This window comes from Candida metapsilosis, assembly GCF_017655625.1.
Source record: "Candida metapsilosis strain BP57 chromosome Unknown scaffold5, whole genome shotgun sequence".
NCBI lineage: Eukaryota > Fungi > Ascomycota > Pichiomycetes > Serinales > Debaryomycetaceae > Lodderomyces > Lodderomyces metapsilosis.
The window spans coordinates 731268-749144 of NW_027138163.1; the positions used below are offsets into that span (position 1 = coordinate 731268).

A 17877-nucleotide genomic window follows, 5' to 3' on the forward strand; every position below is an offset into this window, starting at 1 on the left:
TCCATTGCAAGCAATTGCAAAACATCGCGCTGCACCTATACCATCCTAACAATACATGCTCATACCATTCTCGTTCAACTGTCCAAATTGTATCTAATCTCACTTTAGTTTTACATCTGTAGTACACTCTGTTCACCACTAATTCCCCTATTGCATCTGTATCTGAATGGAAAACAAAATGTGAGAAAAAAAATCTCTCAGTTCACGCGATATTCCTTTTACTTCCGCCCCCTCTCTCTCTCCACTCAACAATGACTAGTACGTCCAATAGTAAGCTTGGACCGGAGCAACTAAGGCCATACTATGATCATGATAGTTTTGATGCCGGATATTCAGTCATTTTCAAAAAAGGTGTTGGGCTAGTGGATCCAAAGACAGGTAAACCAATAACAGCAAACTTATCATCCAATGTGATTGAAAAGCAAGTGAATGAGAATAGTTTCGGTTCGTCACCTGGACTAATACGAAGAGCTTTTGATAGACAAGGAGGAGTAGGAATACAATCGAATAAAGTGGCAGGTGACAAGAACTTTATATCCGATTTGGAATTCAGTGAATATTTTGAAGTAAACAATATGCTTGAATTGTTGAAGAATTTGTTTTGGACTTTGTTTAAGGATTATGTGAAGGTGTTGCTTGCACAGCCTTTGGAGATCACCCGCTTGGTTTTACAAGTTGGTAAGTTTAACTTTAATGAGAAAAAGAAGGAGGAGAAGGAGAAACTGAAGAGATTATTAGATCTGACCCATTCATTGTCTTCATCAAGTGTATCTGTTAGAAGTGAAAGTGCAGATCTTGAACTGTCGAGTCATCAGCAACTTGGATTTGTTGATGAAGAAGAGCCAATTGATTATTTCCAACCACAAAGTGATCTGCAAGTTTGGGCAAATCCAAACACAACGTTTGACCCAGCAACTCCAGCACCTCCAGCTACTGACAAATTTGTTCCACCACCAATCAAGCGATTGAGTACAAAGAAGAGGCTCAGAGTGTATAAGATCCAGCCAAAGTCGTTACATACCATGGATATCATGTCGACCATTGCTAACAAGGATTCCTTCTTGGCTTTATTTAGAGGAGTTAATGCGTCATACATTTATCAAGTATTGTCACATATGATTGAAGCTTACATCACTGGTTTTGTATCACCATTCTTGGGTATTCCAGATCCATTCTTTCTTGATTTGACCCATTCAAATGATCCTTTTAAATCTTTGTGGTTGTCAGTATCAGCTTGTGTGCTTACTGGATTGGTAATGATCCCATTGGATTTGATACGGGTGAAATTTATGATTACACAGCCAACTTCGCTTGCCTTGGCTAATGAAACCCCTAACAATGAGGATGTTTTAGAGAAAGCTGCTGAAGAAGTTGTACAAAACACGAGATCGTTCAGAGAATCAATTAGGAACTTCCCCACTTACTACTTGAAACATCCACCGACTCCAATCATTTTCTTGACAACAATGTACCAATTATCCACCACAGTGTTTAGGAAAATGGCGCCCTATTTACTATACATTAAATTCAATATCGATGCATATTCATCACCTACTATATACACATTTGTCAACTTGCTTTCACTGATTGGTGAATTCTTTGTCAAGTTGCCAGTTGAAAACTTGTTGCGCAAGGAACAAGTTCGTTTCTTGTTGGAGCCAAAGGTTCACGATAAAAAGAAGGTGATTACAATTTTGAAACCAGAAGAGAGCATGATTGTTGTGTTCAATGGATCTTCTTTAGATGGGGAAGAACTTACTTCATGGCAGAGAATCAAACAGTTAGGATTGTTTAATGGTTGGAGAGTTGGATTGTTGAATGTGGTTGGGTTTTGGGGATACAACATTTTCAAGAATAATGGCAATACGTTGAAGATGGAGAGATTGTAAAAGTGTACATAGTTAAACATGTAATGAGATAGTGCTTTTTGTTGTAGTATCTGTTTGTGTATCTCCACCTGGTCGAGCCACAGTTTTTCGGGTGAGTTTTTTGTTAACACCAAAAGAAAGTTTGCAAATTCCGCGAGCCGATGAAAAATTCAGTCCTTCGTATCCACAATTATTCACCCCTGGATGTTATAAATATGGAGAATGTTCCTTATCAATATATTTTAGATGAACGTCCATCATAATCTTTACCTACTCTACGATGTCACCATCACCCAAGACAAATGGAACCAAACCAAAGAAGCAATTGAAGCTATTTGCTTTTGAAATGGGATGCTCAGGGCTTCAAGCACCTGGTCTCTGGAAACACCCCAAAGACCAATCGCGCAACTTCAACACTCTAGAGTATTGGACAAATTTATCCCAATTGCTTGAACGTGGTAAATTCAATGGATTGTTCATTGCTGATGTATTGGGACCATATGACGTGTACAATGGACCGAGAAATTTCACCGCTGCTGCTACATCGGGTGCCCAATTTCCAAATATCGAACCACTGGCTTTGATTAGTGCGTGTGCTGCTGTTACTTCGAAATTGGCATTTGGAGTTACATTTTCCACCATTAGTGAATCACCATACCATTTTGCTAGACGATTGGCGACATTGGATTGGTTGACGAGAGGAAGAATTGGATGGAATGTGGTTAGCTCATATTTGGATTCAGCTGCTAGGAATTTGTTAAATGGAGAAGATTTACCTCCGCATGCTGAGAGGTATCAACGTGCAGAGGAGTATATTGAGGTCATTTACAAATTGTTTCTTAGTTCATGGGCTGATGATGCGGTTGAGCTTAACGATGGAGTGTTTTCCAATCCTGACAAGATTAGAGAAATCAACCACAAAGGTAAATGGTTTGAAGTTCCAGGGCCATTTATTTCTGAACCCAATCCTTATCAGAGATTGCCTGTTATTATTCAAGCAGGTACTTCAAGTGCTGGAAAGAACTTTGCTGCTCAACATGCCGAAGTTGTATTTGTTACGCAATTTGCACCCGAAGCTCTTGCCAAGCTGATTAGAGAGATTAAACAAATTGCCCTTGAAAAATTTGGTCGTCCTGAAGGATCCATAAAGTTTTTGCAATTAATTACTCCAATCATTGGTGAAACTCAAGAAGAAGCTGAATCCAAGTATAGAGAGTATCAAAGCTATGGTGATATCGAGGGAGCACAAGCCTTGTTTTCCGGGTGGACAGGTATCGACATCAGTCAATACAAATATGGTGAAGATATCACTGCCGTTGGGACCAATGCAGTTAAATCATTCCTTGAATTATGGAACAAGAAAGCTCCTGGTGAGCCAGAACATGTGAAAAAGACAAGGGAACATGTTGCTAAGCAAATCACTGTTGGTGGATTGGGTCCAGTTCTTTATGGAACCGCAGAACAAGTTGCTGATGAAATTGAACGCTGGATTGAAGTATCGGATGTTGATGGGTTCAATATTACGTATGCAGTACAGCCGACTACATTTGAGGAAGTTGTTGAGTATTTGATTCCCGAATTACAGAAACGTGGCTTAGTGTGGGATGATTATCCTGATATTGGACGTCCGTTGTCATTTAGAGAGCAATTATTTGGTGTTGATCGTAAAGATTCTAGTTTCTTATTGGAGTCGCATCCAGCTCATAAGTTGAGGTGGAGAAGCGGAGAGTCCAAAGAAGAGTTTGAAGCTAGATTGAATAAGAAGCGTGGGATTGAGGAGGTGTAGAGTAAGTAGTGAAGATATTTATTGAGTTATGGCACGGTTGCAAATAACCGAACTGTTTTTCCGTTGCATATAAGCTTCCATCTGGCGTATATACGACCTCTACCGGAAATAACGGACGTAATTTGTATAACTTAGTTATTGAGAATTACATGCGTTGATATGCATTGCCCAATTCTTTATAATCGAGAAGTTACACACGTTTTAAGCCAAGAGTCTGCTTGCAAACCCCTATTCGTGTTTCTTCCTTTGGTGACTTCTACGGAGTTTACAAGAGCGAGTGTGGTTTGAACAAAGACAGCGCCCAACATCAAAGTTCACCGGTATACGTAGAAGCATATTTGTCCCAACTTGAAACCGAGTCCCGAAAAGATTAGGACCCTTAGACAGCCAAGCTTCTAAACCAAACAATGCCGGCTCCGCCCAGCTGCACGATTCTTTTTATACACTAAAAACCTTATTGTATTGAAGAAGTGGACCGGATTTAAACTATTAGCTCATCCAAATAACGCCTTAGATGTTAGTTAGTGCAAACTTGCATTGAGGCGGTGTCAAAAATAAGCTTGTAATTTGCAAATCACGGGTATACCTTTTTTCTAGGTGTAACACGTGTTACAAAATATCAATTACTCGTATAATTATATATGTAACCCTTCGCGTAAGCGTAAAAATGGGGTGAATTCCATTGTTGAAAGAAAAAAAGAAAAAACAATGGCAATCAATAGCGAGTTAGCACAAACAATAATCATTACATAAGTTGAACTGATGTTTCGTTTCGGTTATTAAGCTGTTTTCTGCTTGTTTTTGCCAAGTTAAGGTTTAGGACTACCCGATTTGGAATAATTCAGGATTGAAACAAATATAGTTCAAAGCAAAATACGCAAAGTGTAAAATTTTAGTTTGTGGTGCATTGTATTTAAGCCATGTCCAACTTGAGCGCGGGTATAAATCGATTCCGTCCAACCATGGCTAGGCCCTTTCTTATTGAAAACTCTAATAAGCCTATTTTGCTAGTGGTGTGATTTAAGAGACAGATGCTCATTGATTTTAGAAAGTGGAGAGATAGAGAAACAATTTTCCCTAACTTGTTGGAAAGAAGGACAAGAAATATATTCTTGTTGTTTATATGTATATATCGATTACGTATATTATACAATATAGATGTATACTATCGTTTTTCTGTTCTTGTTTTTCATATTTTTACGAAAACACCACAGAAAAGGCAAGTCTAGAACACTTTAATCGAACAGAAGCGGGTTATATCCGGTCGAGCATAATTCTTTCGTCACATGCAGAGGGAATCCCTAGACGGTGTGTGTAGTAGACTCTATTTAATCTTACGATTCTGCTGCCAGCGTTTATGTATGTCAATGACTAAAAATAGACCCACACTTTGGGTACAAATCTAACTGTTTGTTTACATACAAAGTGTATTGCTCACTCTCTCTTTCTGTACCACAAAGGATCTACGAGGCGGGTTTTAAACAAAATTAAGAAAAATTACAGCTCAATATAACACAAACCCTATGTATTAACGAAAGGGAAATTTAGAAAAAAGGAAAAATTTCAATCGTAATTGGAAAATACTATAATATAATATGGGCTTTGCAGTATAAATAACTACAAACAAGCTTTTGAAAAGCTATTACGTTTTCTATTTTCCTTCTTTTTCAACAAAAGCTACACTTATCGTACCATTGAAAGAGGTGGAGCCATATTTCAAAACTAGCTTTTTTGTTTGTGTATATAAGTCCGACAATATCCCGCTAGATATCTCCAACTTTTCAATACTAGCAATACTGCTACAAACCCATCACTGGCCTTATCAACGTTACCGTCTCACCTGCACACTATGGCAAAGACTAGGAAGAGCGCCATGTTTATAAATCGACACTATATTAAACTACTAATATCCATCGCCACAACCAGTCTACTCGTACTCATCTTTATCACAGTACAAGCAATACAAAACACACCTATACCGCAAAACACACTACTAAAGCTACAGCAGGAGTTGGAGACAACAATACACGCAAAGAACCAAGTCATATCAGATGTAACAATTGTCAAATGTCGTAGCTTCAAGTTTTGTCAAATACCACCGGGCTATGTCACCGTTAATCCGTCAATGACATTTTACAAGTATGCTAAAAGTGATCTGAAGAAGAAGAAGTTGTATGAGTATGAGTATTATCTTGCAGTAAAGTTGTTATCGTTGGATGAGGCTACAAGAATTATCTCGGGACTATCGTTGGAGCAACATGATGGATATGAAGTTGTCAAGGTGAATGATAAAGAAGACAATCATTTCTTTAAATTGTACAAAAAATTCATCATCAACAATACGGAACATCCGTTGCCAAAAGATACACCGGTGCTACGATCAATTGATGTGTTATTTGGTAGCAATGACTTGATAGATTCAAGAAAGTTCCATCAAACGTTGCATTTATCAACTGAAGAGTCCGTCCATCCAATCTTGTCAATCTCAATGATGAGTATCAACCAATATGAAGAATATCAAAAGCAAATCTCACAAGAAGCTAAATCTGTCGTTAAACAGGATCAAATTTTAGAAACGAGTCAAAACAAGTATAAAGTGATGCAACTTTCAGATTTACATTTTGGACAAGATTTGGGCAGATGTAGTACTGGTACTGCTGATGTTAAATGCAGTTCAGATTTGAAGACTTTAAAATTTATTGAGTCTACTATTCAACAAGAACATCCTGATTTGATTGTTATTACTGGTGATTTAATTGATGTTGAACGATCATTGGATTACAAGTCGATCTTGTTGAAGAGTTTACAGCCGATCTTGGCATCAAATACAAAATTTATTTATACATTTGGTGATGAAATACAAGATAAAGAAGAAAAATCAACGATTATTGAGTTTTTATCATCGTTGCCCAATTGTCTCAATACATTTGTCCCATTTGCGGAAACTAATTTACATGGAGTAACCAATGATAATCTACAAATTTTTAATAAGATTACCAAGGACAAGAACCACGTTGATGAACAATCGGTATCAATAACAGTACTCGATTCACAAGAACATTTCATTGATGAAACTCAAGTCAACTATTTATACCGAATCAATAATGATTTCACTTCAACTGATTATAAATTATTATTTTTCCATTATCCCATCCCACAATATCGCCCCGTTGGTACTTTTAAAATCATTGGTTCATATAATGAAAAACATCCATTAGAAACCAAGACTGATGTGAAATTCCATGATGATATAATCAATTGTCGATATCAAGTATTGTCAGTTGGACACGAACATGAGAATGATGCATGTATCTTGTCGGAATTGACGAAAAAGCCTAAAACTAACCCCAGAACACAAAAGGGAGATGGCACAACTCCATCCATTTGGTTATGTTATAATTCAATCACGGGTGATTCTGGTATAACTGCAATTAATGAACAATATGTACGAAAGATTAGATTATTTGAGGTTGATTTTGAGAAAAAGAGAATTTTGAGCTGGAAGAGGAAGGAAAATGATAAGGATGTCTTGGAGCCTCAGTTGATATATGAAAAGAAAATAGAGTAGTATGTATAGTAATAGAGGTGTTCAGTCTATGTACTTTGCCTGTGTTCAATCTTGCAATCTTATGCCTCTGTGTTTATCATGAGTCTCTTTATTCACGTGACGAGGAAAAAAATTAAATAAAAAAGAATAAAATTTCATCACTTTATATCTCATCTCATCACCACTCTTTTATCAACCTTACCACATCACACTCTTCATCAAATGGGAAAAGCTAAAAAGACAAGAAAGTTTGCCGCTGTAAAACGTACATTATCTAAAAAGGACCCACGTCTAACGCAAAACAAATCCATCAACCCTAACCAACTATCGAAACAACAAAAAGATCCCGAATTAACTCAACATGTACCACAAGTGTCATCAGCACTTTTCTTTAAATTCAACGAAGCTATAAAACCTCCATACCAAGTACTCATTGATACAAATTTTATAAATTTCAGTATTCAGAAAAAGATTGACATAATACGAGGATTAATGGATTGTTTGATGGCGAAATGTATACCAATAATAACTGATTGTGTCATGGCTGAATTGGAGAAATTGGGAGCCAAGTATAGAATTGCATTAAAGTTGGCTAAAGATCCTCGAATCCAACGGTTGAGCTGTAGTCATCCGGGAACTTATGCTGATGATTGTTTGGTGAATCGAGTAATGCAACACAAGTGTTTTATTGTTGCTACTAATGATGCTGATTTGAAGAGAAGGATAAGGAAAGTGCCTGGGGTGCCGCTTATTAGTGTTGGTGGGCATGCTTATGTTGTGGAGAGGTTGCCTGATGTGTTTTAGGGGGAAGGGCAAGAAAGGCATGCGTATGTTTTGTATATGGAATATACGGGTTGTGTTGTACTAGCGTGGGATTGGGTGTAGGTGGGTATACCGGCTGAAGATAGTAGTTGTCGGAGTTTCGTTCAGTCTTTGCAGGTTTCTTCTTTCCTTCAAGTTTTATTTTTTTTTTTTAGCAGCCAGTTCTAAACACATACCAAAAGTATCAAAGTGGTAACCCAACCACTAGAAAGCTTAATAATGTACGATAGACCATATCATTTTCGAAACAAGTCGTCCCCAGATATCAGAAACTTCCATCGCTTTAGAAGTGCTTCAAGAGCTGCTTCTGCAGTGAGACCACCCACAACTTCCACATTCACAAGAGCTAGCAATACTCCAAAAAAATCAAACTTGAAGTCGACAGGCTCTCCTTCCAAGCTGTTTATACTAGATGAAGTGTTTAGCCGGTTGCAAGATGTCGCTGATGAGGTGAGAAACTTTACACCGTTGGATGTGCCTACACCATATCAAATAACTTGGAATTATGGAAGCTGTGAGAAAGAGGCAGGTGATATAAATGCAAGCAAATTCAAACGAGGTTCAACACCTATCAGATCGAAAAGATCAATATCTACAACATCATCAGGGCCAGGTACCACTTATGCTTCACATCACCATCGCATTTCATTTGAATCGGAATTTTATAAATTACTTGATCATTACAACTCATTGATGCAATTGGTATTATTGAAAAACAATGAAATCAATATACACAAGTTCAAATTACATGAATTGGTCAATTTAGTTGCGTTGAAGCTAGAAGAGTTGAATCAAGAGGATTCAGAAAAAGAAGAAGAGGAAGATGATGGCAATATTGACATCGGAAGCTGCGATAAACCTATCAATTCAGTGAACGTAAACGATCAAAGTTTAGGACACAGTGAATCTAATTTCCAACGCAAGATGGATGAAATTAGTAAAAAATTGATGGAAATATTCAATCCTCAAGAAGAGTTTGAATCAGATACTGTTGATTCAACCACTATTGATTCTTATATCTTGCATAAGAAAAAGAAATTGAGAAGCTGAGACGGGAAAAAAGCTCTCTAAGGATGATATAAGTAGTGGAAGACGGTTTGATTTATAGTTAATAGTAATGATGATTTCATTGGAAAAAAAAACCATAGAAAGGAAGTGGTAGGTCGTCTCACATACCCTCTCTTCACTAGAAAACACCACTTTTTAACTTTCAAAGGAGTTGTCGGGTCTTCTTAGGATCATGACTAGTAAATTGTTTCATAATGTGTTGCGTTCCTATTCATGGAAAGACATAGGAGTTATATAGTAGAACAAGATTCACCAACACAGCAAAAGGCAAACGAGTCCTCGACTGGTGGAAGGTCCTAAAGCGGCTCTCCCGACTTTCGCCACACTAAACTCTTTGTTTCAATATTGTAAGCTGCGAGAACAATCTGTGAACAACCTCCAGAATAAACTCCACTATCACCGCCAAACACCACAGTACCAACCCAGGTATCACTATTGAGTTTGTTGTCCCGTAATATAAGAAAACAATCGTAATTTACCGGTCTATAAAAAATTGTGTTGCTGTCATCATTAATCTTGTCAAGACGTTTGGCTAATATCTCACGTATAAGTTCATGATCAACTACGTAATCTTTAGCAAATTTCAAAGTAGGTCTATAGCTAAAGTAAATATGGCCCTCCTGGCCATTAACTTTGGCTCTGTTGAGTATTCCATTAGCACTGCCACGGCCTTTGTTCCTATCTGCGACAAATTCAGCTGCAAGTTCAGTTGCTATGTGATTCCAACCTCTTTTGATTTGTCTTGGTACATAAGTTACGACACTGTAGACAGTTTCGAGTATTTGAAAACCATAATTCAACGGATTTGCAAGTTGAAAAAAGTGAGTCTTGACAGGTTGGTTATGTACTGAAAGCTTGACTTTGGAGCGATTAGTTTTCTTCAATGTATCATAAAGCTTATCTAATTGTTTAGCTGTCAATTCTCCTGGTGTAGCTAAGGAATCTACAATTTCATCATTTCCAAATTCCAGCAAGTCAACTTGTATTTGGAGGTATTTTGACGCATTTTGGTGTATTTCTTCTGAACCAATGGACTTGGTCTTGTCATCTTGATTATTAGTCTTGGTGTTTGTCTTTGCAACCACTGTACAAAGTAGTACAAATGTCAAGTATTTGAACAACATTTTCATCATAGTGATACTTCTAATAGCTTCAAAGGTAAAAAAGAAAGTCTATGAAACTTCTTTTTTGGATGCATATGCTCATAATAGATATGACGTAATCCCAATTTCATAACCATTCAAGTGCTTTTATTCTTCTATCCTCGGTCCAATTGACAGTTCCTATTGTCATATCCTTTCCTATTGTTCGATTCTTTTGCGCTTCCTTCTCTTTTTTTTTTTTTTTTTTCCGTTTGTTTACACAACCAGCCATCTCTAACTTACTTATCTTTAGAAATGACAACCTCTAAAAATTTATTTCTGATTTAGAGATGATCTAAGTGCAGGAAGCATCGGAACGAGGTTACCCTATGTAGCAGAGTGTTGATCTATTCACTTAATAGAGAAAAGGCGTATTTTTTTTGTGCTTAACAACGGAAATCACGGAAGTGTGACTATTTTTCCCAGAAATAGGAAATGTCATTAACCCCTACACTCCCTTTCTAGCACCCATTTGGTGACATAGGTCACCGTTATATTATAGCAAAAGATATTATAAAAAACTATCTCAATGACCTGCTGTCAAAATCTCATTGTACCTTACAGCATCACGCGTTAAATCAATTTTTTTTCGTGGCAAGAAAACAAAACGGGCGAGGGGTCAAGAGAGAGATCCGATTTGAATCTTACAACAAACCTTAAAAAAATAAAAGATTAAAAGATTAAATTATACTCTATATAATAAATTGGATCAGTAGAAGAAAGCACTGTTGAACCAGAATGCTTACTCTCCTAAGATAAAAGGGTACACACACACAAGGTGTGACAAAATAAAAATCTTTGTATGATGTATAAAAAACCCTTTTATTTTGTAAAATAATAATAAAAAAAATGATGAATAAATAAAATAAAAAAAATACAGCTTTACTTATGAAAGCATCACCAAAAAGTAGTAGAAAAAATAGTATTATATTAATTGAAAAAATTTGTGAACAAAAAATGCTTTAAAGTCTTTGTTTTAATCATTTCCAACATATGAAAACTAAGCTTCCTGTGTCACTCTATATTGTGGTAGGTGGGTGGGTAAGTTTATCAAATGTTGAAAACTTTGTAGCTTGGACCTTTTTATAATACAACAAACAACAAAAAAAAAACTCAAAAAAACTCAAAAAATCAGACATTATACTAAGAAAACACGCTTAGTACAACAAAGCGACAGCAGCAGCAACCAAAGCAGCACCACCGTAGATGTTAGCGTTAGCATTAGCAGCGTTGTCTGATTTAGAACCAGAACCACCGGTTGAGTTAGAAGCACCACCAGTTGAGTTACCAGCAGCACCACCAGTAGAGTTGGAACCAGCGGCACCAGTGGAGTTAGATACAGCACCACCGGTAGTGGAGTTGTGCGATTTAGCTTGGATAGCACCGACTAAAGCCAATGAAGCGATAACTTGAGTGAATTGCATTTCTGATATATGTGTATTTAGTAGTAGTAGTTTGGCTTAAGATAAAATATAGCTAACGAAAAAGGAAAAAGGGGAAAATTAAGAAAATAAAATTCTGTTGGGATATGAAGATCCCTTTATATATCTCGAGATTTATAATCAGCAGACGAAGAGAGACTGTACATACTGTACATAATACTATATGTATAACTCTATATTGTGTGAAAGAAAATTTTACTAAGGCGTGTCTTTTGGTGTTTTTGTGTTTTATTGAGTCATAAAAAGAAATTCAAAGAAAATGATAGAATGTCCTGCATATACACACTCAATCACGAGTAGAATTTTCTATTGTTACATTCTTTGTTTTTTGCTACATGCGCACGACTTTATTACCAATTTGTGTAAAAACAAGGCTTAGACACCCACTAACGCATGCTATTTATAGCACATATCACGTGTACATGCGTAGTTCTTCCGAATTGAGTTAATTTATTATCATTTTAGGTAACTTTACATCATTACATCAATACTTTAACCCACTCAGCTCCTATTTCATCTTTTTTTTTTTTTCTATTTTTAACGTGGCTCGTGTTAAATGGAATTACTCTAGTATGATGAAAACTTGCGTAGGAGTACAAAGCTTTTATACACCTCCCTCCCGCCTTATGCATATATTTCTTTGGGGGGGAGGGAGGCTATAACTTTCTTTTTGCCACCGCAGTAAACATATCTCATATGTTTGCTTTTGACACAGCCACAGCCACTATCTCTCTGCCTATCTATCCTTCAGTTATTTCCGCAAAGTGTGTGCATAGTTTTCTTCATTGTGGTGTATCTGAGTGACCAAATATGTTCCTCCCTTCAGGACCTATACACAGGTTTATTGTCATCTTTTCTTTTCTTTTCTTCGTAATAATCGAGGATTTCGACGGACAATACCACTGCTTACCAGTGGGGGAAGCTTAGACTAGGCTGGTGGCAAATCCCTTATTGTTAAGATTGTGTTTTTTGTTTGTGTTATTTACTCATTTTGTCCTGAGTCAGAAACAAAAAGTGAAATAAAATTATTCGATGAGATTTTCAAAGTTCCATTTCCTAATTGAGTTAAATTGAAACAAAATGATGTCACAATGTAGACACGGAGGGACAGAAAGAGTTGGGGTGGGGAAGAGATAAGTAGCAACTCACCTTCCAATTCTTTTGTTACTTGTTACTTTGTCATCACACTTCCAACTGTAGAAGGAATGATTGTTGTCTCCCTCACCCTTCCTGCTTTCATTGGTCCCACATCCCATCGGAACAATTCTAAAAATAATAATAATAATAATAATAAATATTATTATTATATGTAATACATTTACGTAATACACCTAATTATCCGAAACAGATACAAAATAAAAACGTTTAGATTGCTGTGTTTCATCTTTCGAAAGAGTTAAAACTCTAATTATTGTTATTTTTTATTGTCACCCTGTCTTGTGATAGTACACATATGTAGAGTAGAGCGCAACTTTCGAGGATGAGATGTAATGATTTAGTTGGAACTCCTATTTCAAGAAGAAATACGTATGTGTGCCCACACAGCAATCACAATAAATATACTATGGTTGCTTTTGTGATCAAGCAAATCTCTAGCTGATGTCATAAGTTTGTGCATAACAGCATTAATCTCTCTCTCTCTCTACTATAGCAATCTTAAGTCGAGATGCACCACTGATGACCTACCCTACTCTACTTTGTTGGGTGCAAAATTTTTGAAACCACTGCGAAGTCTAATGGCGCAGGCTGCATGTACTAAACCTTCCTCTTTAGAACAGACATCAGTAAAGAAAAAAAAAAAATAAAAAAAAAAGAAAAATAAAATAAATGTTTTTCAAAATTGCACGACCACTTATTCTGCATATAAACAATAGTGTATTCCGTTTCTTTTTTTGACAGCGGAATCGAAGGAAAAATTAAAAAAAATAAAACAGAAAAAAAACAGAAAAAAAGGGGAAGCAAAAACAATAAGACAATCCCTCGAATAAAATGTAACCTCGTAACAACAACAATTGAGTTAGTCTCTCTCTCTCTCTTCTTGACTCTTTCTTTCACTCCTTTTTTCCATCAAGCAACAACGGGCTTCGGTCTGTTATGCATTAAGTCCACTTAGTTTTATACTTAAACGACCACGTTGCCTTATTCCTACGTCAGTATCATGCGCATATTTAAAAAAATAATTTTGTGTCTGAAAAAGTATTTTGTTTGAAACAATAGGACGCGAAAAAAAAAAAGAAGACGAAAGGAGAGGCGCAGTCTAAAAAAACAAATTCGCGTAAAAAAAAATGTAAATAAGAGAGAGAGTGTGTGTGTGTGTGTGTCAGTTTGATAATAACTTCGTACTTCGTAATATAGATGTGTGCATTGTAGAATTAATTACAAACAATCCCACGTGGGATAACAATACAGAGAAGAAGAAGTAGACGAAAGTCACCAAAAAACAATAACAATACACAATTGATATATTTTATTGTTCCTCATACGTCTCGTTAATCAAATTGCTTACACATACACAGACTCTCTCTCTCTCGCTAAGCTGAATGAATCTACTGGAGTACCCAATCTCCCCCGGGAATCACATGTTAATTTCTTGCATGCACATGTGTGGTATGTGGGGGCTGTTTTTTACTTTTTCTTTTAGTGATTTCGCTTAAGTGTACTTACCGCGTATTTAAGTTTTATATTTCTTGTTTTTCTCTGGTGAAAAGCTAGATTTGGTATGGATACAATTGAAGATAAGCTAGGTGACAGCATGGAGAAAGTACGAATTGATCTCTTGGGGGGGGTAAGAACTACAAGACTGTGTTTTGTTGTTTATCGAATCTCTCCTTGAGCCCAAAAAGTGAACGCAATTTGCCGCAAATTTTTCACAAAAAAAGTTACATGTATACCAATATTACTGTGTAGAGAAAGCACCTTACGTTGTATTTACCCACGCTTGTGGAGTAAAATTGATGAATAACCATTATGGCTTCACTCGTTTTTCAATTAGCATAAAAGACCAGTGTTTATAGTAAATTCAATTTTGCACCCAAAATTGAGAAAAATTAAATGTTGTTTAGGGAAACTCTAACTCAGCATACCAAAAACAAAAGACTTCTTTCCCGGTCTTGCCTTATCCACTCCTTAACTTTTCTTATCTAGTTACTAAAAAAAGGAGACACATCACCAATTTGGGAATCTTCTACTCTCTCTCCACGTGAATTCCTTCCATCAGTTTTACTTACTAATGACGTAGGGAAGGTGGCACTTTTTTTTTACATGTATTTTCCAAAAAAGTTATAGCATCACTCATAATTGTACTTTTGCCCTTCTTCACTAAACCTCTTTGTTGGTTGTTTCACTATCATTGACATTCTATAGGGATTTGTTTCAATCAATCATGACTAGAGTTCGCAAGTTTTTTGACAAATTGATTACTGATTCTGGAACTAGAAACAGACCAGCGGTGAATTACAATCCATATATTGATAAACCGATTTCTCAACAAAGCTTGGAGGGGAAAAGCTTAAGAAGAAGAGGACGAAGAAGAAAAAAGACTAGTTTGGTGTCATTGTCCAATGGCAATGAAGTTGAAGGTCAAGATGTTATAAATGAAAATATGGATCAGGAACTGTTGACGACTTCATCGAAACCTTATTCTTCACTCAAACTGGCTTCGCCACCTTTGTCCCCGGTGAATTCAATAAGACAGAGCTTTGCCAATGCTAATAACAACGTTGCCAATGGAATGCATTCAACTGCCCATACACCTATCCTACCAAACCAAAACTCCATCTCCTCATCATTGGAGCTTCTGCCAATTGGTTCTGCATCATCAATTACACTGAGTTTCAACCTACCTACCGTTGGGCACCATGATGGGTTTTATTCCCTAGTTAAAGTTGACAAGCTCAAGTTTTCTCAGCGTGGTACATTGTTGAATTTCAAAACTAGAGAAGGTAATGGACTGGAGGTTTTCGTTTGTGATGAAAATGGAAGAAAGATTAGAAAGAGGAAAAGTAGACGCAAAAGAAGGAGTGTTCGAAGGAGATTGAGTTTGAGTAGTCAAAGTGTGAGAGAAGGCAACGGCGAGGAAGAGATGGAGGAAGAGGCGGTTGATGCTGTAGGAATAACAAGAAATGATTCTATTGTTAGAGGTAATGGATCTTTTGTGTCTATTGCGACTACTGCTACTACGGCCACCACATTGACGACGACTCCAGTCAACAGAGTAGAAGGTAGTTTATGTGATCCCACAGGAATACCAGCTACCACATCCACCCATTCTAGAAGTTCAACTACAAACAAACAAAGATCTTCAAAACATCTCAATGAATCTAATTCCATCCCCAATGGCAAAACTACCGATGCAACAGTCCCAGCTACTCCATACAATTCGCCCGCTAGATTTGGCAGCCAATTTGACCCATGTTTCAATATCAACAATTTCAAAGTCAATATCATCCCCGATGTAGCTTCATATCAACCAAGTTTTCTCAAACGACGCAATTCGGTACGTACATTAGAGTCTCGCGTAGCTACACCAAATACAATTACCAACACCACCAACACCACCAATAATAGTAATGGCACTAGAGTGCCTACTGAGTCATCAGTCGCATCAACTACATCGTTGGGTGCTGGTGATGTGTCCAAATCTGCCGCGGCTTCATTGCACCATCAACAGGTTGAGTTTGGCAAGAAGTTTACTTGTGTTGTTGAAGAAGGATTAAAGTCGTCTTCACTTAGTGCTCATGCTTCGATTCGTGACGTAAAGAATGAGTATGGGTTTAAAGTTGGCGGATATGATGGCGATCGTGGAGTAGCCATTGATGATGCAACGACTGATTTACAACTGTTGTCGCTGATGCAATTGCTGCATTATCATGTCGATTGTGATGAGTTTGAAGAGAATGTTCCATTATTGGGGAAACAGAAGCAGGGTGGTGGGGCTAAAGGAGATGCCGAGTATAGTGAAACAGTGGACATGACGACGTCATGTGGCGAATATCGTGACCTCAGTAGTGCTGCACAAGCTGATGATGGTGACAAGTATGATCATAAATGGTTTATTCAAGTTAAGGATCGACTTCATCATTACTACAATGCCAAATTGATTAAGTTGAAACGTATCAAGCTACGTAATCAAAGCAGCAAAGGTGAAGAAGAAGAGGAAGCAGGTACCAGTGAAGTGGAAAAGGTAAAGCAGTTACGCAATCTTTTTCAACATTCTGTGGTCGCAACTTCTGCTGCTGCTGCTACTGCTGCTGCTACTGCTTCTACTACTGCTGCTCCTGTTGCACCAGTTGCAACACCTACTACTTCCAACTCAACGTTAAATTTACAGTCAGGGCTTTACTCACATCAGAATAAGCGATCACTGAAGATCAATGTTGTTGAAAATGGCACTACACATAAAGATGATAAAGATGAGTTTGATGCTGCACACGAAAGCCAATCTCAAAGCTATACTGTTGATTCAGATGGATTTTACGTTGCTGATGAGACTGAAAAGGAGGATGATTTAACTGGTGCTATTTACTTTATCAAAAATGATAAAGAAGAAGAGTCTAATGATGATTATGGTATTGGAAATGGCAATGGTGTCAGAAATGTACCTGATGTGGTAACAGCTTCCTTGCGTATGTCAAGGGTGCTTTATTACCATCGACAACAATTGCAACGACAATTCAAATTTGCTCCTCTGCTGTTGACAAGAGGCAAAAATAAAGTTAGCGGGGAGATGGCAACATTGAATGGGCTCAGCCATCATGGACACAACAATGGCTCGCAAGTGGTAAAACCTGACTCTTCAACTAAATTAACACTGATGATGATGATGATGACGCCAGCAACAACAACAACAACAATGTCAAAACTTGCCTCTCTGAAAGATTTGCAAATTATTGAGTTGCATTCACCGTGTGAGGCTGAAGAGTCAAGCTCAAATGACGGTGATGATGAACAAAGTTATCGTGGCCGTTTTGATAGTGATGTTGCATCGAGTATTGTTAGTTTGGCTGTGTAGAGGAGGAGCAAAAAAGGACCCTCTTGTGTAATATTGTAGTTGTGTTTAGAGTCATTGCGCTTTTGGTATTTGCTTATCTAAAATGTATGGTATTCCAATCGAGTATCTTATCTTTGAAAGAGTTTCAGTGGTGGTGGTTCCTTATCTTGTGAGAAAAAGAAAATTGTTGCGAAAAGATAAGAGACTAAAGCA

The 17877-nt window shown here is 37.2% G+C and overlaps 8 protein-coding genes across 8 annotated transcripts; 6 read left to right on the top strand and 2 right to left on the bottom strand. All coding sequences in view use genetic code 12, as the record gives it.

Annotated features, from left to right (window-relative positions):
• Positions 1 to 251: 251 nt before the first annotated feature.
• Positions 252 to 1889, top strand: I9W82_004054 (uncharacterized protein; the record flags this gene model as incomplete). The annotated part of the gene is made up of 1 exon (XM_067693086.1): positions 252 to 1889. The coding sequence occupies one exon, from the start codon at positions 252 to 254 to the stop codon at positions 1887 to 1889; it is 1638 nt and encodes a 545-aa protein (XP_067547642.1).
• A 259-nt stretch (positions 1890 to 2148) lies between these two features.
• I9W82_004055 (uncharacterized protein) lies at positions 2149 to 3654 on the top strand (the record flags this gene model as incomplete). The annotated part of the gene is made up of 1 exon (XM_067693087.1): positions 2149 to 3654. The coding sequence occupies one exon, from the start codon at positions 2149 to 2151 to the stop codon at positions 3652 to 3654; it is 1506 nt and encodes a 501-aa protein (XP_067547643.1).
• Positions 3655 to 5503: 1849 nt separating this feature from the next.
• I9W82_004056 (uncharacterized protein) lies at positions 5504 to 7222 on the top strand (the record flags this gene model as incomplete). The annotated part of the gene is made up of 1 exon (XM_067693088.1): positions 5504 to 7222. The coding sequence occupies one exon, from the start codon at positions 5504 to 5506 to the stop codon at positions 7220 to 7222; it is 1719 nt and encodes a 572-aa protein (XP_067547644.1).
• Positions 7223 to 7423: 201 nt separating this feature from the next.
• On the top strand, positions 7424 to 8005 carry I9W82_004057 (rRNA-processing protein; the record flags this gene model as incomplete). The annotated part of the gene is made up of 1 exon (XM_067693089.1): positions 7424 to 8005. The coding sequence occupies one exon, from the start codon at positions 7424 to 7426 to the stop codon at positions 8003 to 8005; it is 582 nt and encodes a 193-aa protein (XP_067547645.1).
• A 237-nt stretch (positions 8006 to 8242) lies between these two features.
• On the top strand, positions 8243 to 9073 carry I9W82_004058 (uncharacterized protein; the record flags this gene model as incomplete). Its single annotated transcript, XM_067693090.1, has 1 exon — positions 8243 to 9073. One exon carries the CDS (start codon positions 8243 to 8245, stop codon positions 9071 to 9073), a length of 831 nt encoding a protein of 276 aa, XP_067547646.1.
• A 314-nt stretch (positions 9074 to 9387) lies between these two features.
• On the bottom strand, positions 9388 to 10224 carry I9W82_004059 (uncharacterized protein; the record flags this gene model as incomplete). The annotated part of the gene is made up of 1 exon (XM_067693091.1): positions 9388 to 10224. One exon carries the CDS (start codon positions 10222 to 10224, stop codon positions 9388 to 9390), a length of 837 nt encoding a protein of 278 aa, XP_067547647.1.
• Positions 10225 to 11390: 1166 nt separating this feature from the next.
• PGA56 (Pga56p) lies at positions 11391 to 11657 on the bottom strand (the record flags this gene model as incomplete). Its single annotated transcript, XM_067693093.1, has 1 exon — positions 11391 to 11657. One exon carries the CDS (start codon positions 11655 to 11657, stop codon positions 11391 to 11393), a length of 267 nt encoding a protein of 88 aa, XP_067547648.1.
• A 3400-nt stretch (positions 11658 to 15057) lies between these two features.
• On the top strand, positions 15058 to 17685 carry I9W82_004061 (uncharacterized protein; the record flags this gene model as incomplete). Its single annotated transcript, XM_067693094.1, has 1 exon — positions 15058 to 17685. One exon carries the CDS (start codon positions 15058 to 15060, stop codon positions 17683 to 17685), a length of 2628 nt encoding a protein of 875 aa, XP_067547649.1.
• Positions 17686 to 17877: the final 192 nt, after the last annotated feature.